The following is a 24,907-nucleotide window of genomic DNA, read 5'->3' as shown; positions in this document are numbered from 1 at the left end:
GTCCATTCAAACGCTGCCCACGCCCTCGACTCCGCCTGTCCATCATCCTCCGCACCTCAGGGTCGGCCTCAGGGCAGCTTTTCCCTCTCCTCCTGCAGAGCCTGAGGGGTGAGGCCCGCGATGGCGTCCCGGGCACGCGCGAAATGCAGCTACCCTTCAGAGCGCTGAAAAGTGCCCAGGGCTGAGAGGGGTCGGTCTCCCGGGCCCCGCGCCGGGTCACGTGGCGGGGAGGGGGGCGCCGGTGCGCGCGGCCCGGCGAGCGGGCACGCGCAGCCGACGGCGTGTGGAGGCGCGAGATGCAGAGCAGGGTGTATGTATGGCAGGGAGGGGGCGGCGGCCGGGAAGGCCGACTCCACCCCCTGTGCGCATGCTCCGGCCCCCGCGGGTTATAAGGCAGCCGCGCCTGCCCCGCCAGACAAAGTGGCGAGCTGCGACGTGACTGGTCGGCCGCGCGGGTGCTGCAGCCAACGAACCCGGCGGCGGCAAGGGACGCGAGCAGGACCCCGGGCTCCGAGGAACTGCGGCCCGCGCCGCCGCGTCACACACACACACTCCGGGCGCCGCGAGACACGCATAACGGTTAGTCGGGACGGAGCGGGCAGAGCGCGGCACGGAGTCTGCGGTGCCCTTGGTGCCCTGGTGGGGTCGCGGAGTCCGGCGGGCACGCGGAGACTTTGGTCCCCGGGTCAGGGGGGGCAGCCCGGCAGAGGGCATCCTGGGCGCGTGGAGCCGCGTGCCCCGGAACGTGGCGTGGGTGAAGGGGACCTTAAGGCGCTGGGTACAGTGTCTTCCCGGCCGAACCGCGCGGGCCCGTGGTCAGGTGTGGCCGCCGGGCTGCGGGAGTCGGGTCATGGTGCCCGGTGACCTTGTGGGAGACGCTTCCACTCCCGTCTACAGTAGCTGCCTGGAGAGATGCTTAGGTCGAAAGGGGGACGACCTGAGGCCGGTTCACGTGGTGCACTCCTGCCGCCTTCTGCTCGGAGGGAAGGGACTGGGGCGGGAGTCATTTAGGACTCGTGGCATGTCCGCCCAGCCTCCCCCGCCTGCCAATGCGTGTCCCACCTGGTGACTTGCTAGAGTGGTGTGAGGAGCTGCTTTACCGGCCGCCCTAACGAGACTGCCGGGTTCGAGTGAACCTTGAGGAAGGGGCGGGAGGTTGGGATAGGGGCTCTTTGAGGTCCAACCTGTGGCTTCGGTGCGTCTGCTGGCGGCCACTGGGGTCTCAAGGCATCCCTGGAGAGAAGACTCAAATAGCGTTACATTTGGGTGGATGCTCGCTTTCTGTGCCAAGTACATCCTTTTTCCGAGTGCGTTTTAGCCTTTCTTTATGGTGGCGTATTTGGTGCAACCAGCAGTTGCGAAAACTAGTTTCTGATCACTCAACCAGGAAACGCACGTGTTACTACTTCAGTCTTTTCCCTTTTTCCAGTGGCTCATTGTAAGCCGGGCGTCTCCAGCCAGTAGTTACACAGTGACAAGCTACTGTTTTTTTTTAATTAATCATAACTAATTTTCAAATCTTCAGGCATTATTTGACATAGGCTGGAGGTGTGTGTAGAGTGAGTACCAGCCTGGCCTGCCATGCCTGAGGCCCCAAAGTTTGACCGCCAGCATTGAAAAAAAATTTCTGGTTTTGTAACAAAATGAATACACGCTCACGTGTGAGATTAGTAATTGTACGAGAGTTTGGACAAGGGTGGATAGGAACTAAATCAAGCAGGGGTGCTTTTTTTTTTTTTTAATCTCAGCTGCCAACTATTCAAGGTAAGAGAGACAATCTCGGTTTTACTTATTTTAGTTAGTTGCTAAGTGGTGCTCCTAAATCCAAGTGTTTGGCGATGTATGTGTGAAAGGTAAGTCTCACTTTGTGGCCTTAGTCTCTCATAAATTAAATCCAAGGTGTACAGGCAGAAGGTATAAGCTTTACATAGTTGGACCCTTCTCAAAAATAGAAAAAAATCCAAGTTTTACAATTTTACCTTCCAGTTACCATGAGAAATGACCAGTATTCCAAGTCTTTCAGACTGTAATTGCAAGATTATTTATCTGCTTAATTTTGGTGTGGGGGGCGGGTAGAGACAGAGTTTCTCTGTATCTCTGGTGTGTGCTGCCATCCCCAGCCCAGGATTAATTTTTTTTAATTGAATGTATCTCAGTAATTTCATTGTGGGTTTAAGTAGGTACTGTTGGCTTATCAAATTACACTGACCTTGTTAAATATGCGAGTTCTTAGTTTGAGGAGCATTTTGAGCGTTTTAAAGATTTAGCTGTAGATTTACATAATCCTGAACACATTAAGAGGGGTATGTCCGAGAGGTGTGATTATGGATACCTATAAACTTAGGCCAAAAAATAGTATTAGATTAATATTTTCCCAGTTTCTTAAACCCTTCATTCCCATTGCGTTCCAGTTTACTTCCTATTATGTATTTGTATTCCATTTGAGGTCCAGATCCCTGTATAATGCCTACTGTTCTTGTTACCCGTGAGGACTGGGAATATATACTTGGAACACAAGGAAAACAAAGTTGTGAATAGAAAAATTTAGGGTTCAGCAGTGTATGGATTCTTACCCTTGGGGTTTGTAGTCTAGCTGGACAGCAGATAAAGTATTCAGCAGTTACTGAGTTTTAGGGAAAGTGTAAGTTACCATGGGGACAAATACCAAATTGTATAAGTAAGTAGAAGAAGATGCTCAATTTAAGGAAACACTGGATATGTTTCTCTGAGGAAATACTATTTAATCTGAGGTTTGACAAAGGAGTTGGGAGTTAGTTGTACAGAGGTGGTGATAGGTTGAAAGGTCATTTCAGACAGTAGTGGAGACAGTGCTGAGGGCTATGAAGAAGCTGAATTTCACCAAAAACTACAGAAGAGAAAGATCAGAAAGAATGAGAGGGATAGAGGTATCAGTCATTTTAGGACTCGGGAAGAGACTGAACAGGTTGGAATTGTACTTTAGAAGTTGTTTGAAAGCTGTTTAAGGATGTGACTAAGCAGATCTGTGTTTTGGGAATATCATTCTGGATACCGGGGAAAGAGGGCTAAAAGGGAGTTCTTAGAGTGTGACAATATGGGAATACCTAGTGGGAATCATCAAGGGAGACAATTGGTTTTGGGTAGGGACTAGGTGGTGAGTGGAGTTCAGGATGTGGCTCAGGTTGCTAGCTGGAGCAAATACAAGGTTTATTTTCATTTTAACCAGTGGGAATCCTGAGGTAGTGTGACTACACCAGAACTGCCCAACTTTTAAAACTTATAGATAAAATTCAAAGCTATTTCTGCCCTCTTGTCTTTTTATTGGTGAAGCTGAAATTTATTTTCCTCTTACCCTTCTCTACAGTTGGGTATGGAAATTTTAATTCTTTATTTGTTATTATTGGTTTTTCAGGACTGACTTGCTCTGTAGACCAGACTAGCCTAGAACTGAAATCCTCTTGCCTCTGCCTCCAGAGTGCTGGGCTGGGATTAAAGGTGTGTGCCATCACCACCTGGCCTAAAAATTTTTTTTAATTTATTAAATTATTTTTGAAATCTAGGTTCTCGTGTAACCCATGCTGGTCTGGAACTCACTGTGTATCAAAGGTGACCTTGAACTCCAGATCCTTCTGCCTCTGGGATTATAGGTTTGCACCACCACACCCAGTTTCTGCAATGCTTTGGATCAAACCCAACTTGAGCCATAGTTATCTAGAGGGTAGTCTTCAGAAATCCATAATCACATTATCCTACCTTTAAAAAATTAGTATCATAAAATAACCATCAGTATCCAGATTTTCCCAAATTGAATAATTGGTTCTCTTGATCAAGAAGACAAACAAGGTCATATGTTATATTTAGTTGATGTCTGTGAAATCTGTTGGTTCCTCGTCTAGATAATTTACTCGAAGGAAACAGGCCCTTTTTCTTCTAGTTTTCCCCATGTGGGATTTTGGTGAATTTATCTTCATGGCATAGTTTTAACATGTCCTAGTTTTGTATGTCCTGCTGTCCTTTGTATTTTCTCTAATTGGAAGTTCATTTGAAGACTTTCCCAGACTTTAAAGGTTTAGGAAAAATCAAGTGTGTTTCATTTTTGCTACTTCAACTTGGAGGCTGATGGGTTTTTTTCCTCTTTCTGCTGTATTCACAGCCTATTCTATTATTTCACTGTGGTTTGAAAAGGCAGTAATTTAATTGTACTTTAATTTTTACCATTCCTCCTTAATTTACTAGCCAGAACACCTTTACTAAAAGGTAGATTGAAACAAGGGACACTAAAGCACAGTGCAGCATGTGTGTGTTTGAGACCCTCTCTTAGAGCCTCTAATCCTAGCACTCAGAAGGTGGAGGAAGGCTGATCTGTGAGTTTGAAGCCAGCATGCTCTTCATAGTGAGTTTCAGGACAGCCAGGGCTATATACAGAGAGCCCATCTCAAAAAACAAAATGAAAACAAACTGGAGTGGTGCACACTTCCAATCCTAATGCTAGAGAGATGGAAACTTGAGATCCTTGAGGCTCTCCAACCTTGCCTAACCTGAGCAAGATCAAGGCACAGTGAGAGACCTTGTCTCAGAAACCATGACAGATCTCTGGCTTCCACAGGTACATGCACCTGCATGCATGTGTAAACACACATTTTCATGGTTTCCCACTTCCCTGCCTTATTAATTTGTCTGGGTAGAATTAAGTCTTTTTGAGTTAGGGTTTAATGTACAGCAGTCTGGCATCTGGAAATCCACCTGCCTCTGTATCCTGAGGACTAGATCAAAGATGTACACCATCACACTTGGTAAATTAAATCATCTGAAGTATATTGTTGTAACTAATCTTTAGAATTCTGTATGCTTTTTAATTTATCTAACAAAGTGGCATTTTCCCTCCCTGTTGATTTAATTTTTTTTCTTTTTGGGGGAATGATGAAGGGTCACAGGTCATAGATCTTACAGTAGATCTGTGTTATAGTGAGTCCTGGTATCGTGCAAAGCTCTCAGTTCACATGGTCACAGAATGAGCTCACCTTCACCACAGTAACAAGGGCTTCAAAAGCTAAGCTTTTGAAGGGTAGCACTGACCATAAATAGACATGCAGGATCCATTTTGTTTATTTTATGCTACCCTGTTGCTAATTAGAACCAATAATAGTCCATTTGATTTGACAGATTTAGCCTTTGCAGAGAAAAGAACTTAAAAATGTTCTGGTATTCTAAATTGCATAAGGGATGATTGAAAATTAAGACTTTGCCATGATTCTGTTTTACCTATATAAATCCTATAGGGGTATCTGTGTGAGGATTTTGGATACAGGGGGTGTGTGTTGGTTATTTTGCTCATAGTTGTGACCAGATACCTGACAAGAAGCAACTTAGAATAGCTTTATTTCAGCTCAGGTTTTGAGCATTACATCATGGTGGGGAAGGCATGGCAGCAGGAAACTGGTGGCAGTGACTCACTTCTGGGCCAATCAGGAAGCAGAGCTGGATTACAGCCCTCTAGGCCTGCCCCTAAAACCACTTCCTCCAGCTAGGTCTCACCTCCTAAAGGACCACCCTGGTCTCTCAAAACAGTGCCACCAGCTGTTGACTAAGTGTTCAAATACATAAGCCTGTGGGGAACATTTTGCTTGAACCCAGTATACATTTGCATGAACAGGAACTTGGGCCAGCTGGTAAGGCAGTTCTTTGCAGGCCTGACCGGGTGACTTAGATTCCTGGGTCCACAAGGGGGCAGGAGAGAACCCAACTCTGGACAGTTCTCTGACCTCTGTGGAGTTTGTCCACACCTTCACACATACATTCTGTCTCTTTAAAGAAATAAAAAATTGTAAAAGAAAACATGATACAGCTGTGTTTGTAAACTGTCTTGGAGAGTGAAGGTTTTTTTAACTTAGTTACTGAGTTGAAGGTAGGTTTTCTCTTTTTTTTTTTTTTTTTTCTTTTTGTTGTTTGTTTGTTTGTTTTCCAAGACAGGGTTTCTCATTGTAGCCCTGGCTGTCCTGGAACTTGTTCTGTAGACCAGGCTGGCCTTGAACTCTGGTCTGTCTGCATCTGCCTCCCCAGTGCTGGGATTAAAGGGTATGCCACCACTCCCTGCTATGTTTTCTTTTCTTAATGGTTAAATTTATTTCTTTAGAGAGAAAGGAGGATGTGTGTGTGTGTGTGTGTGTGTGTGTGTGTGTGTGTGTGTGTGTGTGTGTGTGTGTGTGTGTGTTGGGCGTTCCTATGGAGGACAGAGGACAACTTGTAAGAGTTGACTCTAGCAATGTGGGTCCTCAGCATCAAACTTGGGGTGTCAGGCTCAGTGCCTTTACCTGCTGAGTCATTTTGTCAGCCCAGTTACTGGGTTTTGAGAACCAAAGCAATGTTGTTCCCTAATTTCTCTTCTGTTTTCCTATGTTTTTTTTTTTTCCTTCTGTTCTATCATTTAAACTCACAGTCTGCAGGACTAATCTCCAAGGTGTGTGGAATTCAGGAGGTTTGTTAATTTATTGGAATTTCAACTATGGTTGTAGACTCCATGTGTTAGCAGTACCCATGACTTAGAAATAACAGCAAAGTTCATATACTTTATCATTAGCTGTTAGACACACACTGAAATTGCCACCATATTTAAAATTACTGTGGTTGAGCCGGGTGCTGGTGGCACATGCCTTTAGTCCCAGCACTGGGGAGGCAGAGAGGCAGGTGGATCTCTGAGTTTGAGACCTGAAACCCTGTTTCGGAAAAAAAAATTTCTGTGGTTATTCTAGTACCTCAAAATGTCCAAATAAAATATTTTGACAGTCTACTTTTGAATTTTATTTTATGCATTTGTACATTTACTCTTTTGGTTTTTTGAGACAGGATTTCTCTGCATTGTTTTGGAACCTGTCCTGGAACTCTGTAGACCAGGCTGGCCTCGAACTCACAGAGATCTGCCTGCCTCTGCCTCCCGAGTGCTGGGATTAAAGGTGTGAGCCACCAATGCCTGGCTGATCCCATCACTTTTTTGTGGTTTTTGTTTGTTTGGTTTTGTATTAAAGGATTGGTTCAGGTCTCCAACTCACTATGCAGATTATACTGACCTCAAATTTATGGCTATCCTCCTGCGTCAGCCTCCTGAGACTGGGATTACAGGTGTGCCCTGCCACACCCAGTTTTCAAGTGTATTCTGATGAATTGCACAGGCTTTACCAAACTGCCACAGGAACCTGACACTCCTTATAGGAAGGGTGCCTGCTTCTGTTCCTTCTGCTCCCCTGTGAGAGTGAGCTAGCCAGAGACCATAATCTATACAGCAGATATATCTTGTTGTCATTTGATAATGTGTATATAATCATGATATCACAGGTTAAGGAAAATTTTCAGCCACATAGAGTGATTTTCACAAATTCAGGCAGAATACTTAGACTACCAATTAAATGGGTATCTTAATTTGACTTGGATTTTCTGGCCCTGTTTCCCAGTAGGTTCACATCAGTAAATGTACTTAAAATTCATTCAAACCTGTCTTTAACCTCTCAGTCTGAAGAACCTCTAAAGAGGTCATTAAACCTCAGGTCTGAAATCCTTGCAGATTAGAAACACGTCCTTACATCAGCCTCTTGTGATTATAATATTAGTACTTACTCTATTAGCACTCTGTCACCTAGAAATCTCAATTGAGTAGAAGGGAAGCAAGTGGTTTAATAATTATTCTAATTTGAGGAAAATCAAGTACTTATTTAGAAACTGTATATTCCTAATAAAAGACCCAGTAATTATTTTAATGACCACATAGTATAAAGTTTATATCACCAGCAATTAGGAAGGCTATTTAAAGACTGGGCATGTGGTTCAGTGGTTGAGTGCTTGCCTAGGGTTCAATGCATTTAGCAGTAAGCCCTCTACAAAAAGCTACACACAAGATAGAACAGTATCACACTTGAATTGACACATAGAGTACAGCATTTACCTTTTCTGAGCCTGGTTTATTTTATTCAGCTAATGTCCTTGGGGTCCATCCATATTGTCACAAATGACCAGATTTTCTTTATTTAGGCTTAGTAATACTCTTCTGCATTAATAGACCTTTAGATTGTTTTTATGTCTTGATTATTTTAATTTTTAAATTATTTGTATGGAGCCGGGCGTTGGTGGCGCACGCCTTTAATCCCAGCACTCGGGAGGCAGAGGCAGGCGGATCTCTGTGAGTTCGAGGCCAGCCTGGTCTACAGAGCGAGTTCCAGGACAGCCTCCAAAGCCACAAAGGAAACCCTGTCTCGAAAAACCAAAAAAAAAAAAATATTTGTATGGGTGTGTGCATGATGTGTATGTGCAGGCCTATGTGCCACAGCATTCATATGAAAGTCACAGACCATCTTACCCTTGAAGATTCCAGGGATCAAACTGGGTTGGCCAGACTTTCTTGAAAGTACCTTTACCCACTGAGCCATCTCACCAGCCCATTTCTTGCCTATTTTTGACTAATACTGCAAAGCATGTAGAAGTACAGATACATCTTTGACCCCCAGAATCCTGTTCTTAGAAGTGTACATGCAGAGGTGTGATGGTTAGATCAAATGGTAATTGTAGTCTTAATTTTTATTAGTCTACATAATATTTTCCTTAGTAGCTAAACCATTAATAATAGTGTCCCATTAATATCACCTGGGCTTGGTGGCATGTGCTTTTAATCCCTGTATTCAGAAGGCAGAGGCAAGTAAAAGTTTGTAGAGATAAGTTTACATTTTGTGGTGTTTATGTGGTATGAAAATTGTACATTTTATATATTTCTGAGTATTGTATTAGCTCTACTTTTAATCAGAATTTAATCTACTGTTCACCAGAATTCTACTTTTCATAGATGCCCCCCTACCTTTCTTGGGGAGGTGGGGGAGAAGTAGTAACTACTGGAAACTAAACCTAGGGCCCTGTGCATGTTACATTATACATTCTGCTACTGAGATTTCATTTCCAGCCAAATTCTCTCTCTCTCTCCATCAAATCAGCTCTATGACTTTGAGTGCCTGAGTTTGAAGCCTAAAACTAGTTTATGCTTAGCAATGTACACTGAACTTTAGATACTTTCTTTTTTTAAAGTAATTTTTAAAATTTATTTTTATTTTATGTACGTTGGTGTTTTACCTGCATGTCTGGAACAAGAGTTACAGTTGTAAGCTGCCATGTGAGTGCTGGGAATTGAACCCTGGTCCTCTGAAAGAGCAGCAGTGCTCTTAATCATTGAGCCATCTTCAGCCCTGGATACTTTATCTTTTACATTCACAAACTGGCTGTTGTCCCCTTAGGAAATGGAAATTAGGTTTATTTTACATGTTAGTATGGAGAGTACAGGGAAATTAATACTGTTTCTTGGGGCTTTTATAACTTCTCTCTGAGGAGAGTCCAGGGCATGGAGCTGGAATATAACTTTGGCTTTCTAGATTTGCTTACTAAAATGCATTCATAACCCCCCCAACCCAAGTCTGTATGAGAGAGTGTGATGTGAGTGTGGATGCCCTCAGCTGGATAGTTTAGTGTTTATGAACCAACCACCCAGTGTGGGTGTTGGCAACTGACCTCAGGTTTTTTGCAAGAGCAGTATGTGTTCTTAACAACTAAGCCATGTTTCCAGCACGCTGGTATAATTTTGTTGTGTCTTTTTGTGGGGTGAGGCAGGGTCTCGCTATGTAGACCAAACTGGCCTCAGCGATTCATTTGCCTCTGCCTTCTAAGTTCTGGGATTAACAGTGTGAAATTAGGCCTAGGCAGGTGGATCTCTAGGAGTTAAAGGTCAGCATGGTCTACACAATGAGTTCCAGGACAGCCAGACCTACATAGTGAGACCATATCTGGAAAAGAACAATAAAAAAAAATCTCTTATTTCTACGGTCATTTGAAAGTAGTTATGTAGAGCTTATTTCCTAGTGTCTGCTTTTGGTGTTGCTGTTTTTATGGTCGGTCAGTCACAGCCCAAGCTTCCACCTCCTGAGTGTGCTGGTGCTTCTGGCAGCCCCACTGTGCTTGGCTTCTGTGTCCTTAGAAGGCACTTCCTCCCGCCACTCCTTCACGTGCTTTTTAAGCCCCTGCTACTTTTAAGGCAGTAACATGCAAGCTGATGGGACTACTGCACACTGTAAGAATAAAATCTTAAGAACTTGTTCTGTCGTTTTTAGTATATGTCTTCCCTTTTCCTAAACTCCAGGTCTAGTCCTGGAATTTCCTTTGGGGATAGAAGAGAACTGCTGGTGTAAGACAGGATTTTTTTAATCAGAATTTTTGTTAGTTGTAACATAATGGTTGTGATAAAATTTGTGTTGAATCTGTTTCTGGGTTTTTTTGATCCCCCCAAGAACTATTTTGGATACTCGTTTACTTGTAAATCTTCTTAAAGTTACTTAAGTTGAAAATCTAGATACCATAGAAAAGGTATTATTAACTTGATGAGGTAAGTCTTGGTGACTAAAAATTAGAACTGTCTTTTAATTGACAGATCCTAGCTGGCAGCTAAGCACAAAGTTTAATCACCACGTCCAGCACGTATTGCTGTTCTAGTCGGGGCTTGATGTGTTAAGCAGCTCTGCCCTATGTGTAGGTGTTATTCTGTATATGTAAATGCTCTTCCTTGAAATGAATTACTCTTTTTCAGTAGTTCTTTGGAAAATTTTTATGCTTAGAAGAAAAAAGAATTGATACCCGGAGTACCCATACTTAGCAGATTTAAACCCGATAGCATATCTAGCATGATGCTAAGTAGCTTTTTATTTTTCAGTCCAGTACAATTTGTTTGTTTATTTTGTTGTTTTGTTTTTGAGACAAGGTTTCTCTCTAGTCCTGGCTGTCCTGGAACTTACTCTGTAGACCAGGCTGGTCTGCCTCAATTTTTAAGAAACTTTAGCTTGTAAAAATGTTTTTGTCTGGCATGAGTGAAATGTCCTACATCAAAGATTTTTCCTCTAGGTTATTTTTTGGGTTTTTTTTTTCTCTCTTTTAAAAAAAAAATAATCCAGAGGCTTATTTAGGTAGGATTTTTAAGTAAAAATGGTATTTTCTAAGAACAGGTACCTGAGGTCTTTCTCAATCCACCCCTATTACAGAAGTGTGTGCAGCTTACTCCTCCATGTCTGGCTGGAGTAAAATTTTTGGGCCCTAAAGGAAGGGAAAACTTGTGAATGCATAGGCCAGAACTCTTTGGGGAAAGAGAAGGGAGGAAAGCAAATCCCATGTTTTTCTCTCTTAGCTGAATTCTTTGTTTGTTTGTTTGTTTTTCGAGACAGGGTTTCTCTGTAACTTTGGAGACTGTCCTGGTACTAGCTCTTGTAGAACTCACAGAGATCCACCTGTATCTGCCTCCCCAATGCTGGGATTAAAGGCATGCACCACCAGCATCCAGCTTCTTAGCTGGATTCTTAACACACATGTATATGTGCATAAAACATGAAGGTAGGGGCTGGAGAGATGCTCAGAGGTTAAGAGCATTGTCTGCTCTTCCAGAGGTCCTGAGTGACCCCATGGTGGCTCACAACCATCTGTAATGAGATCTGGTACCCTCTTCTGGCATCCAAGCAGAGCCAGATAAATAAAGAAATCTTAAAGAAAAGAAAAGAAAAAACATGGAAGTAGAATGGAAATCATCTTTTTAGTTGTTATTTGGAAAAATGTTATACTTGGAAAGAAGGGGACTGGCTGACAAGGGAATGGGGGTACAACTATGAGCAAGTTGTGTGAGAATGTTAGTGAAATTTACTGTGGATACTGGTAACAACTGAGTGTAGAAAATAATCCTATAATTCCAGCACTTGTAAGATAGACCCAGAATCAGGGAGTTTGAGGCCAGCTTCAGCCATGTAAGAGTTTGAAGTCAGCCTGGACTGAATGTGCAATCATCACTCAAGGCAACCAATATTTTAAAAAAAGATACTGGAAGGGCCACTAACCTTACTCCGCATGGGCAGTTCAAACTGTCTTTTCTGTTTTCCTAGTTAGAGTTAGGGTGGTTGTCACACTGATGGGGATGGGTATCTGCACATTTACTTCAACTGAAATCTGTTTTACTTGCTTGGTTATAGGAAATAGCCATTTTAGAGTATGTGGTGTTTATTTTCCGTAGAGTGAATTGGTTAAATGTTTATTGCCCAATATTGCTAAAGAGCCATAAAACACACACACAAACAAAAGATTGGAAACCAAAAACAGAAGACTTAAGTAAGAGTAGGTCCATTGGAATTGTGGGAGTGACAGGATCTCAGTATATACCCTTCCCTGACCTAAAACAACAAAACCCAACAAGATATTTCCTTTGTCAGATGGTTAAAAGGCATTCAGTGTGGCTCTGTGTCAAGAGCCAAGCAAATATGTCTGTTATTGCAGAAAAAGGATTTGTGGAGGCTGTTTTGTTGCTGACATTTTTTTCCCATTTTATATCCTTCAGATACTAGATTTGCACTGCATTTTGGGATTCATCTACACTTAAAATGCCACCTGCAATTGGAGGACCGGTCGGATATACCCCCCCAGATGGAGGCTGGGGGTGGGCAGTGGTAGTTGGAGCTTTTATTTCTATTGGCTTCTCATATGCATTTCCCAAATCCATCACAGTCTTCTTTAAAGAAATTGAAGGTATATTCAATGCTACTACCAGTGAAGTGTCATGGATATCATCCATCATGTTGGCTGTCATGTATGCTGGAGGTGAGTACTCACAATGGCCTGTTCTTTAACTTAGGTTAGGCAGCCAGAGTCTACTGTCTGTTTTTTGTTTGTTTGTTTGTTTGTTTTTGTTTTTGTTTTTTTGTTGTTGTTTTTGGTTTTCAAGACAGGGTTTCTCTGTGTAGCCCTGGATGTCCTGGAACTCACTCTGTAGACTAGGCTGACCTCAAACTCAGAGCTCTACCTGCTTGTGCCTCTGCTTCCTGAGCGCTGAGTATGTATGTTTTAATATCTTACTCTGTGAGGCAGGCATGTTGAAGCTGTGCTTACTGAGGAGCAGGCTTTCCACCCTGATAATGCTGGCAACCCTTACTCCCTTCATCCCATTATATTGGAAGAGAAATGAAAGTATAAGGAGCTTGACGTGTGAACCTTGTTCCTCTTGTGCTCTCTAGCAGACACTTGAAAAGTAAGCATCTTTAAATATTGAGTTGCAAGATTTTAAAAAGTTACTCAAGTGTCCGGAATAGTATAGTTCAAAGTCTCGGGTAAGTAAAATCTATAAGGACTGGGCTTGTCCCACAGGCACAAAGAGGTGAAGACAACTGACACCCTATTGGCTGGCATATATACATGTACAGGTGCTCACACACCAAAAAAAACAAAAACAAAGCTGAATAAAATCTTCCCTTGTTCCTATGATATAATATGAGTTCTAAAAGCATTTTGGCTATACTTAAACTTGAATTTTATCATTTCCCCCTTTTGTTTACTTTTTGGCATGGTGTGGAGGCTATGTAGAAACTAAATTGCTTGTTGAAAACACTGTATATTTTGCCTGGAAACATCAAACCACAATTAAGCATTAAAGTTAAATCTACCATAAGATTTAAGGTTGTTTTGTAGACATTCTGGAGCAAAATAACAGTTTAGTGTCTTGGATTATATTCACGTGGAGCTCTTTAACAGCCAACACAAAGATTCTATTCTACATTTCAATGGTGAATAACTTAGTTGGTAGCAGCTTCAGCAGTCCTTACTAAGTCTCTTGGGTACATTCAGCTCTGGCTTCATGTTGTGAATGATAGAGAACACAACATCTGGTGTTCTTTTTGATGTAATAAGCCCACAAAACAGCACTGTGTAGTTGAAGTCATAATTTAATTAAACATAATTAAGTTGGTAGATTTGAAGAGGAATAAATGGACAGGAGTAGAATTCTGAAGACCTCAATTTTCCTCCTGTATATATATTTTTTGTCTTAAAAAGAATTTTTTTAAGTGTGTGTGTGTGTCTGTGTGTGTTTCCTGCGTTTGCCTGTGTATCATGTGAATGCCTCCATGGAGGCCAGAAGAGGACTTCAGATCCTCTTGGACCGGAGTTACAGTTGACTCTAAGCTGCCATTGGTGCTAAGAACCAAACTCAGGATCTCAAAAAGAAGCCAGTGCTCTCACCAAGCTGTGCTCTCTCTAACAGTCCTCCCTCATTCTTTCTTGGTTGGTCAATTTTTTGAGACAGTGTCTCTGTGCAGTTCTAGCTGCCTAGAGCCTTCAGAGTAACCTGGCTAGGCTCAGATCCTCCTGCCCTTGCCTCTTTTTTTTTTTTTTTTTTTTTTTTTTTTTTTTGGTTTTTCGAGACAGGGTTTCTCTGTATTGTTTTGGAGGCTGTTGGTCCAGTCCAGCCTCGAACTCACAGAGATCCACCTGCCTCTGCCTCCCAAGTGCTGGGATTAAAGGCGTGCGCCACCAACGCCCGGCCTGCCCTTGCCTCTTAAAGACCGGTTTCACTCTTGTCTTTAACATTGTTAGCACAGATCTGTTTGGACTACTTAACTATGTTTTAAGATAAATTTTCAGAGCTAAATTATGTTACTTTAAGATTTTCATTTTTATTTGTGTGTTTGTGTCTCTGATTTTGTGCATATGAGTGTAGTGGCCTCAGAGACCAGAAGACAGTATTGGATCCCTTGGAAGTTGGAGATGTGGATAGTTGTTAAGCTGCCTAATGTGGGTGCTGGGAATGGAACTCCGGTCTTCTAAAAGAGCAGCAAGTGCTCTTAGCCACATAGCCATCCCTCTGGTCTCAGACATTATGGTTTTCAATGGACAATAGTCTTTAGGGCTTGGATTCGAATCTTCCAGGATGGCTATAAGCAGATTTTGATTATGGCAGCCAAAAAAAAATTGGTATAAACATCCAGAGCACACCAGTGCTTTGCATGCTAAAGCAAACTGCAAGCCCGAGTGTCATTCATATGTTGTTCTTAGCAACCAGAGCTTGGGTGTTGCTTGCATTTTCTCAAAAGTCCATGTCAATTGCACTAATTGCACATGATGCCTTCCTTTGGGATGGTTCCTTCTTTGTTCTCACCCAGTTACGTTTCTCTAAGTTCATGTGACAGTGAGCCTATTAACTGCTCGTGTGTGTGTGTGTGTGTGTGTGTGTGTGTGTGTGTGTGTGTGTGTGTAGACAGGGTTTCTCTGTGGCTTTTGGAGGTTGTCCTGGAACTAGCTCTTGTAGACCAGGCTGGTCTCGAACTCACAGCTATCTGCCTGCCTCTGCATCCTGAGTGCTGGGATTAAAGGTGTGTGCCACCAAAGCCCGATAGTTAATTAGGACCATTCTTTTCTGAAATAACTGAAAGACAGATTGCTTGTCATGAACTTTGGCAGGATTCTTATGAAATGGGTTATTTTGTTCAATTGGTTTCTAAATCCCATACCCCTAAGAATTTTCATTACTTTATTTACAACTGTTAGTCCTTTAACCTGTGCATTCCTGTTTTTTTGTCTGCTTGTCAAAGCAGGGACTCTATAGCTGTGTAGACCAGGCTAATCTTAAAGTCACAGACATGCCTGCCTCCCAAAGACTGGGATTAAAGGTATGAGCTACCATACCTGGCCAAATAGAAAAGATCTTAGTGCTTCTGTTTTTCCCTTTTTTGATATTTTAATACTATAAAACTGATAACTCCGCCGGGCATTGGTGGCACACGGTCTACAGAGTGAGTTCCAGGACAGTCTCCAAAACAATACAGAGAAACCCTGCCTCGGAAAAACAAACAAACAAAAACTGATAACTCTAACTTAAACTTCATAGAACAACAGTATGGCAAAATATTTATATAAAACCTCATGAGTGATTCATATGAAAGTATTATACAGATATTATGTCAGTGTTCCGTATTTCCATCCTATATAAACTGTAAACTTGAAAGTTTTCAAATGACCTGTGACTTCATGATGGCTCTTTTCATTAGGGCCTCTAAGGGTCTGTTCTTTGTAACCAGTGCCTTCCAGCTGCCTCACGTGGCAGAAGGGAAGATATGTTCCCTCGGGCCCCTTTCATAAAGATACTTAGTAGATTCATGAGACTCTGGCCTACTTATTTCCTAAAGTTCCTGGCTGTCAATACTCTTGCTTTTGGGTTGAGTTCTAACAAGAATTTTTCCCCCTACATGTAAGGATGGAACCAGAGCCTTGCTTATTTGCAGTCATCTGCTGTAAGCAGGCAAGTTACAGTATCCTGCAGTCATTCTTTCTATTTCTTGCCTATTAAGTGTGAAACTCAAGTGCTTTTATAATTATAAATGAAATTGAATACCATTATTTTATAATCAGCAAAAATTATAGCTTCTTTTTGTTGCAGTTTACATAAGATAAGCAAAACACCAACACATGGCAAAGTTTGAAGGAACCATGCCTCACACAACAGCATAAAATGCAATAATCAGGCATATGAACTGTGGGAAGATAGACATCATTAGTTTTATTAAGAATTGTGTCAACTGGGCTTTGGTGGCGTATGCCTTTAATCCCAGCACTCAGGAGGCAGAGGCAGGTAGAACTCTGAGTTCGAAACCAGCCTGGTCTACAGAGTTAGTTCCAGGACAGCCTCCAAAGCCACAGAGAAACCCTGTCTCGAAAGAACAAAAAAAAAAGAAAGAAAGAATTGTGTTAGGACTGGGGGTGTGACTTAATGATAGAGTCCCTACCCAGCATGTGTGATAGCTTATGTTTCTCCAATACTTAAACATGACAGTTTTAAAATACTGTTTAATCTGTTCTGGTAGTTAGCCTATCATTTCATCCCTGTCCCCTCATATTGGCTGTTACCTGACGTGATCTCCTGTAAGCTTTATTTTTACTCCTTTTGGGTTTTGAGGCAGGGACTCATAGCCTAGTCTGGCCTTGAACTTGCTATGTAGATGAGAATGACTGGTTGTCCTGTCTGTCTCCATACTTCTGTAACCACAGAGGTACTGCTTGCCATTGCAGTTGCATCCGTAGCTACTATACCCATCCTCCTTAAGCATATCTTCACGTTGGGGCCATTCAGGGTTAGAACCAAGTCATTTTAATATGCTCAACTCAGTACCTCAGACAGCTAGATATATAGGAAATTTTTTTCCTTGTTTGTCTTTTCTTGTATATGAGAGCTTATATTACTCCATTTTTTAATTTCCTCTTAGGTCCTATCAGCAGTATCCTGGTGAATAAATATGGCAGCCGTCCAGTAATGATCGCTGGTGGCTGCTTGTCCGGTTGTGGCTTGATTGCAGCTTCTTTCTGTAACACAGTGCAGGAACTTTACTTGTGCATTGGTGTCATTGGAGGTGAGTGGCTACTGATTAACTTCATATATTTATTGTCACTATTTGATAATACACTTGTCATTTTAGAGAGCTGCTGATTAACTGAGTAAGATGGCTTCCTGGGTAAAGGAAGAGCCTGGGTGTTCCCTGGACCCACATGGTGTAAGGAATGAACCAGCTCCACAAGGGGTGGCCCTCCACTCTCACTTCATGGCTTGCACACACACACAGATTATTACTTATTTGGTTGGTTTTTCGAGAAAGGGTTTCTGTGTAACTATCCTAGCTGTCCTGAACCTTGCTTTGTAGACCAATCTGGCTCTAAAGTTGTTTTTTTGTTTTGTTTTGTTTTTTGAATAAATTATTGCCATACAGCATGTGGTTGTTAATTTTAATTTAATTGTGAGATAATGGTAGCAGGACAGGGTGGTGTATACACCTTTATTTAGTCCCAGCACTACAAAAGACAGAGGCAGGCAGATTTCTGTGAATTTGGGGACAGCCAAGTCTACACAGAAAGCCCCATCTCAAAACCAGAAAAAGAATAGACAGGGTGAGATTAATTCATGCCATGATTCATGGTTCTCTCCTTGCTTTCTTTTTCCCAAGAGGAGTAGAGTTTTTGTTTTTAAAGTTTTTCAAAACTGGGTTACTCTGTGTAGCCCTGGCTATTCTGGAACTCGCTCTGTAGACCAGGCTGATCTTGAACTCAGATCCACCTGTCTCTGCCTCCTGAGTGCTAGGATTAAAGGTGTGTCCAACCACGACCAGGTGGGAATAGGCTTTTATTGAAAGAGTGTGCTATGCAGGTAATACTTCTGAAGGTAAAGAGTATTCTTGATTAGCCTACATTCTAGGACAACCAGGGATACACACGGAAATCCTATCTTGAAGAACCAAAAGAGCAAAAGAAAATGAATATTTTGATATTCAAATGTATACTGTTTCTTCAGTACAAATGTAACCTTTTTGTTTGTTTAGACCAAGAAAGATGATGTTTTATTTTATCATCATTTTCTTTCTGTTAATTGTATAATGAATAGCTTTTCATGTCATTCAATATTTGAGGCAGAACAAAATTTGCTATGTCCAGCCCAACTTCAGGGATTGATCTGATTGGGGCATTGAAGGAATGAAGAAAGGACAAACACATACAGAGGAAAGCTGAGATGGGCAACTCTGAGAAGCTCAGCATGGTTATCAGTTGAACAAGGAGGCTTGGGGTTAGTTGTACACAGCTGAATCAATGAGACAGGATTTATGTTGTATATAGCTGGATCAAGGAGACAGGTTTAGCTAGGTCACATGCATCAGATTCCCTGGAACTGGAGTCAAAGGTGATTGTGAGCTTCCCAGTATAGATGCTGGGAATCCAACCCAGTTCCTCTACAAGAGCAGTGCATGCCCTTAGCCACTGAGCCATCTTTTCACCTCACTCTATGTCTTTGCTTGGTAAGTAACTCCAAAGATACTTCTATTTATGACAGTGTTTTCTTTGTTCCTTTCCTAGGTCTCGGGCTTGCTTTCAACTTGAACCCAGCTCTGACCATGATTGGCAAATATTTCTACAAGAAGCGACCATTGGCCAATGGATTAGCCATGGCAGGCAGCCCTGTGTTCCTGTCTACCCTGGCTCCACTTAATCAGGCTTTCTTTGGTATTTTTGGCTGGAGAGGAAGCTTCCTGATTCTTGGGGGCCTCCTACTAAACTGTTGTGTAGCAGGATCCCTGATGCGGCCAATAGGGCCTAAGCCCAGCAAGATAGAAAAACTAACGTCCAAAGAATCTCTTCAGGAAGCTGGAAAATCTGATGCAAACACAGATCTCATGGGAGGAAGCCCCAAAGGAGAAAAACGATCAATCTTACAGACAGTTAATAAGTTCCTGGACCTGTCGTTGTTTACCCACAGAGGCTTTTTGCTGTACCTGTCTGGGAATGTAGTCATGTTTTTTGGACTCTTTACCCCTTTGGTCTTTCTTAGTAATTATGGTAAGAGTCAGCATTACTCCAGTGAGAAGTCAGCCTTCCTCCTTTCCATTCTGGCTTTTGTTGATATGGTAGCCAGACCTTCCATGGGACTTGCAGCCAACACCAAGTGGATCAGACCTCGGATCCAGTACTTCTTTGCTGCTTCTGTGATTGCAAATGGAGTGTGCCATTTGCTAGCGCCTTTGTCTACAAGCTACGTTGGGTTCTGTATCTACGCAGGAGTCTTTGGATTTGCCTTTGGTTGGCTCAGCTCCGTATTATTTGAAACACTGATGGACCTCGTTGGTCCTCAAAGGTTCTCCAGCGCTGTGGGCTTGGTGACCATTGTAGAATGCTGTCCTGTCCTCCTGGGGCCACCACTTTTAGGTATAGTATATCTCCCTACATTTTTAGTCCTGTTCGGGCTATAAAAGTAACATGTGGAAAGCACAAATGGAGAATGCATTTTAATAATAGTGTGTTTTAGTAGTAGTGGGGCAGAAGAGTAGCTCTTTCATAAGATCAAATTACATGGGCGATTGTCCTAACCACTGTGTGTATCTTGGAAAGTCAAAAGCTTTAGGAAGTGAGATAATTTGGCTCAATTGCATTAGCATATGAATCATTATATAATTTGAGAACTCAGGTCACTGAACACCTTTGGTTTTTTTGTTTGTTTGTTTGTTTGTTTTTTTGTTTTTTTCAAAGAGGTTTCTCTGTAGTATTGGCTGCCCTGAAACTCACTCTGTAGACCAGGCCTGCCTCTCCTTCCCAAGTGCTTGTATTAAAGGCTTTGAATTCTTTATCTTTTAAATCCATTGTTGGACTGATGGTGTACATCTGTTATTCCAGTGCTTGGAAGTTGAGGCAGGTTGATTGTGACTTCAAGATCCATCACTGACCTACACAACAAGATCCTCTCAAATAACTATTGCCACATATGTTTCAGCTCCTTTTAGGTGTTCATGGTGATTTATTTATTTTGGAGATAGGATCTTACTCAACCTAATTGACTTTAAACTTGTTATATAGCCTGTCCATGTCCTCCCCTCAAGTGATGGGATTATAGGCAGGTGCCACCAAACTTACTGATGGCTTTAAATAGTGCTCCTTTCCAGATCTCCCCAGGGGACTGCTAAATCATGTCAGTTTTCATCTCCCACTTTCTAATCTGCCCCCTTTCTATATCATGACTGCCACCCTTCCACAAACAGTGTCCCGTTCCCTAATGTGGCTTTCATGGTTGCAGAGCTTAGCCCTACCTGTCTCTCCAACCTTGCTTCCTGCCTTTGACCTCTTGCTCTCTGCTCCAGGACCCAGCCCTTGCTTTCCTGCTCACACCCTGTGCCTTTGCACTGGCTGTTCTGCCCGGGTCCTCTCCACCCTCTTGTTCTTGACAGCTCTGTCTTCTCTATCTCAGCCCCAGGTGATACTTCAGGGGAAGCAGCATTCCTCACCCACTCACTAGTGTCCACAGCCCTCCCTGTAGCTCATGTTGGTTTATATAATAGTTAGCCCTATTATGGAGTTCCATTCACATTTGTCTGGTGGCTAGGTTTCTTTAACATCAGACATCACAAACTTTTGGGAGAGGATATTATGCCATTTTTCAAATTGATTGATCTCAAAACAGTAGAGAGGCTTCCTGTAGCACAGAGGTAGCTGTGCAGGCCCCAGCTCAGGCTCTGTTCCCTTACTAGCCTTGTGACCTTGAAGAAGTTACTTAACATCACTGTACTTGAATTTCTGTAACTGCTGGAAGATACATTGGGGATTTGGTGCTGAGAGAGTGGTGTTGGCTACAGAGCAAGTGTTCTCCAGAAGTGCTGATAAAGCATGTTGGCCTTGGTGACTGGCGTTGCTCTGTGTGGCCTTGGACACTCTCAAACTTCCTTTGAATTAGTTTTTCATTGTGTATTACGAAAATGGGTTATAATCCCCATCCTCCCATTCAGATTTGCCAAGAGTTAATTGTTTCCAATTAGAAAATAGAAAATACATGGCCAGTCAAAGTCAGAGACACTGTAAATAGAAACCTTAGCAATTCATTTTTGTGCTCATGTGTTATGGGTTCTTTAATGGTTGGTTTGGCTTCTTTCTGAGAGGATCTTTACACTTTTGAGAGAGGTGTCCTTGTTTGCTCTTACTCATGTAGCCTTGTCTTCTGCATCTTTAGGTCGCCTCAATGACATGTATGGAGACTACAAATACACATACTGGGCTTGTGGCGTGATCCTCATCATCGCAGGTATCTATCTCTTCATTGGCATGGGCATCAACTATCGACTTGTGGCCAAAGAACAGAAAGCAGAGGAGAAGCAGAAAAAGGAAGAAGGTAAAGAGGAAGAGACCAGCACTGATGTTGATGAGAAGCCAAAGGAAGTCACAAAAGAAACACAGTCCCCGCAGCAGAATAGCTCCGGAGACCCCGCAGAGGAGGAGAGTCCCGTCTGAACTGAAGCATGAATAGAGCAGTGTGTGACCCAAGACATCTGAAACCATTCTGCTGGCCTCTAGTCTACCAGTGGTGCTCAATGCAGACAGTGGACATTTGTGTGGAAAACCTACCAGGTGTTCATTGGTGGATTTTTGTTTTGTTTTGTTTTGTTTTTGTTTTTGTTCACTCCTTACCAATGCCGGAATTTAAATTTTACTATGCTTTAGGTAGGGAGTGGTTGGAAAAGGATATGGGAAAGAAGTAGGGATTTGTTTTGTTTTGTTTTAATCTTAGCTTTTAACAGTGTCATGAAGATTATAATATGTGCCTTAAGTTTTAGTTTTAGAACTCTTTAGAGAGCCTTAACTTTTAAAATCATTCTGCTGAATTCATCTATTTTAAATGTTTTAAAAGGAAAAATAACAACTAACTTGCTTAAGGTAATCCTAACCTTAATCTTGTTTTGTTGTTTGTAATGCTTTGTCAGAAATTGTTACTGGAACATTTATGAATAGAAATATTAGTTAAAAGTTGGAGGTTTATAAAATACTGACTAAAGTATTTTTCTAGTATCATAGTTAGTTGCCTGGCGTAGGTGCCTGCTAGGTATATATTTAAGAAATTTAAAGCATGAAATTCTGGAAACATCTTGGCTGTTGTAGCCACAGTCTGTCTGTCACCTGCTGGGTACTTCTCAGATGCTTAACTGCAAGCCTAGTGCTAAAATGTTGTCACTAAATTGCTACTTTTGCTCCTGTTCAGAGACATTAAGTGGTCAGAGGTCATTGCCATTTTTGAAATCTACTGCAAAAAAGTTAGTATTAAAATCTATAAAACATTCAACACAGTCTGATTTAATATAGACAGGTATTTCAGGCATCTGCTGAATTCAGCTTAGTTTTCCAAAACCCTAGTTATAGTATGAAACTCTTGTAATCTTTGAGTATGTGTGGGTTTTGGGGGGCTTGGTGGTTCTGAGGATTGAACCCAGGGCCACAAGCATGCTAAGCACATGCTATACCACTGAGCCATATCCCACCAGCACCCTGGAATCCTCCTTAACCCCAAGACCTCTGCTCTTTGATTTTTGATAGTTCCATTTATATTCTAGTTTAGAGCTGTATGTGAGATATTCAGTATGGACTAAATGTGTGTGCTGTTTTGTTTTTTACATTGTTTTTCAGTATTTGCAAAACCAAGAGGGCCAGAGTTTGGCCCCAGGGAAGCCAATAAAGATAAAATAGGGAGGGAGTTTGCTGAGTTCACTTGATTTCAGTAAGTACCCACCTCCCTGCCACATACACCAAGGCTTAAAGAGAAACTTATATCATGCTTAGAATTATTGGACATAGCCTTACCTCCACAAACCTTAGCTTTCATGACCCTTTTCACTTACCTGAAGTGTAGAAAATGGGTTCAGTGGAAAGCTGGGAGGAAGGATGGGCTGGTTTGGAATTGTAGTATTTTTTAAAATACTTCTAAATAGAGGCAGAAAAGATATATACCACTGAATTGTACTCAATGCATTTAAAATACCATTGTAATTGACAGGGTGAAAATATCCATTTAAAACCTTGTAAGAAGCTGACTTTTCCAAATAAAACATTTATTTTATTTTTAGAAAACAGTTCTCCCACATTTATTTAAGAGACATATTGTGTCTTCATTTTTATTAGAGAGGAAACCTTAAGGGTTTTGATAGACATCATTCCAGTTTGGACTCTACGTTGTCTTCACTGAAGCTATGTTGAACCTCAATGAGCCTTTTTTAACCCCCTGTGGTAGCATATGCCTTTAATTCCAGTACTTGAGAAGCAGAGGCAGGTGCATCTCTGAGTTTAAGGCCAGCCTGGTCTACAGAGTGAGTTCCAGGACAGGCTCCAAAGCCACGCCACACAGAAACCCTGTCTCAAAAAACCAAAAATAAATAGATAAATGAATGAAAAAAGAAAATGAAAGTTTCTATCAATGGTGGAATTTAACAGGCTCCAAAGCCACACAGAAACCCTGTCTCAGAAAAACAATAAATAAATAAGTGGGGGGAAAAGGTTCTGTCGGTGGCGGAATTTGAAGCCATGTCTGTACTATCTCAGATGCTGCAGCTGCAGTTGTAGGATGGGTGTGCTGCATGTGCTCGGGGTTGAAACCCAGGCTTTATTTGTGATGCACACTCATTGTCACCCTTCAGAAAGGGGTTCTGAGTTGATAGTCAAAGGCCAGAGCTGCTATAAAACTGGAACTTGCAACTAAACTATTTGCTAACTATTCAGTTGTTCTGTCACTGGGCTATAACATAATATTGGTGTTAGCAAAGCCTGTGTGACAATTAGCACAGCCCTCCTCTGTCACTTCCTCATTGGTTCCCTGTGTATTTATTGGCTCATCAGCTGTGCTATAAATGAGTTCTGGGGGCAGTAGGCTCTCTGATTCTTGTCCATTACTCCTTTTGATGTTGACTTCATTTGGAGTTTTATTTCAGTTCACATGGTCATATTGGCTGTTTGATAAGACGTGAATATAAACATGAACCATCACATATAATAGAGAGGGAAAATCATACTGTAAACCACATTGCACAGGATGACACTGTAGGCAGGGCTGTTGGAACTTGAGAATATCTTCAGCTGAGATGAATAATTTGCACAAAATTATGGGATTTTTTTTAGTTTATAATCATTTTTACCCTTTCTTCCTCCAACCCCTCTCATGTACATCCTTATTTGTTCTCATTCAAATTCATGACCTTTCCTTTATAATTGTTACATGTATATGTGTACAAAATACAGACTGCTCAGCCCATATGATACCATTTGGTATTGAATAACCAGTTACTGTGCTCTTCCCATATTAGCATGCCTACTGGTGTACTTGTTCCTGTTTCTTACAGTCTCATTATATAGATAAGGCTGGCCGGGAACTCAGATCCACCTTCCTCTGCCTCCCATGTGCTGGCATTAGAGGTGTACACCATCATGTGTTGAATTCCAGAGTGACAAACTAGGTATTGGTTGCATGTTTATCTGAAAACTTAAGTGTCTTGAGTTTCACCCTCCCTAGCACATAGTTTACAATACAGCAAATCAAGTCAGGCACAGTGCCTGGAAGACATGAAGAAAGAAGTTAATGATAGACTTGGGTAACTGAATGTGTGAATTCTTGACTGGAAATGACAACCCAAGCTTGCCTGGCCTGAGGCCAGGTTGTATCTGGGCTAGTGGGCGTGTAGTACATTGCTTTTTGACACAGGGTCTCTATGTAGCTCTGACTGTCCTGGAACTCTCTTATATTGACCAGGCTGGCCTTAAACTCAGAAGATATACC

General features: G+C 41.9%; 1 protein-coding gene across 1 annotated transcript; it reads left to right on the top strand.

Annotated features, from left to right (window-relative positions):
- The first annotated feature begins 426 nt into the window (after window positions 1–426).
- Window positions 427–23,206, top strand: Slc16a1 (solute carrier family 16 member 1). The gene is made up of 5 exons (XM_005076560.4): window positions 427–579; window positions 12,368–12,627; window positions 17,058–17,201; window positions 18,691–19,536; window positions 21,326–23,206. Exons 2-5 carry the CDS (start codon window positions 12,411–12,413, stop codon window positions 21,601–21,603), a joined length of 1,485 nt encoding a protein of 494 aa, XP_005076617.1. The 5' UTR covers window positions 427–579; window positions 12,368–12,410; the 3' UTR covers window positions 21,604–23,206.
- The last annotated feature ends 1,701 nt before the right edge of the window (window positions 23,207–24,907 follow it).

Source organism: Mesocricetus auratus, unplaced genomic scaffold (genome assembly GCF_017639785.1).
Source record: "Mesocricetus auratus isolate SY011 unplaced genomic scaffold, BCM_Maur_2.0 Super-Scaffold_100009, whole genome shotgun sequence".
In the NCBI taxonomy this organism is placed as follows: Eukaryota; Metazoa; Chordata; class Mammalia; order Rodentia; family Cricetidae; genus Mesocricetus; species Mesocricetus auratus.
Note: the sequence above shows the minus strand (reverse complement) of the source record. Positions and strands in the feature narration are given on the sequence as shown.

Coding starts and splice junctions, on each gene's coding strand:
- Slc16a1 (XM_005076560.4), top strand. CDS start 12,411: ATGCCACCTGCAATTGGAGGACCGGTCGGATATACCCCCCCAGATGGA. Junction 12,628..17,057: donor GGCTGTCATGTATGCTGGAG/GTGAGTACTCAC, acceptor ATTTCCTCTTAG/GTCCTATCAGCAGTATCCTG. Junction 19,537..21,325: donor CCTGGGGCCACCACTTTTAG/GTATAGTATATC, acceptor CTGCATCTTTAG/GTCGCCTCAATGACATGTAT.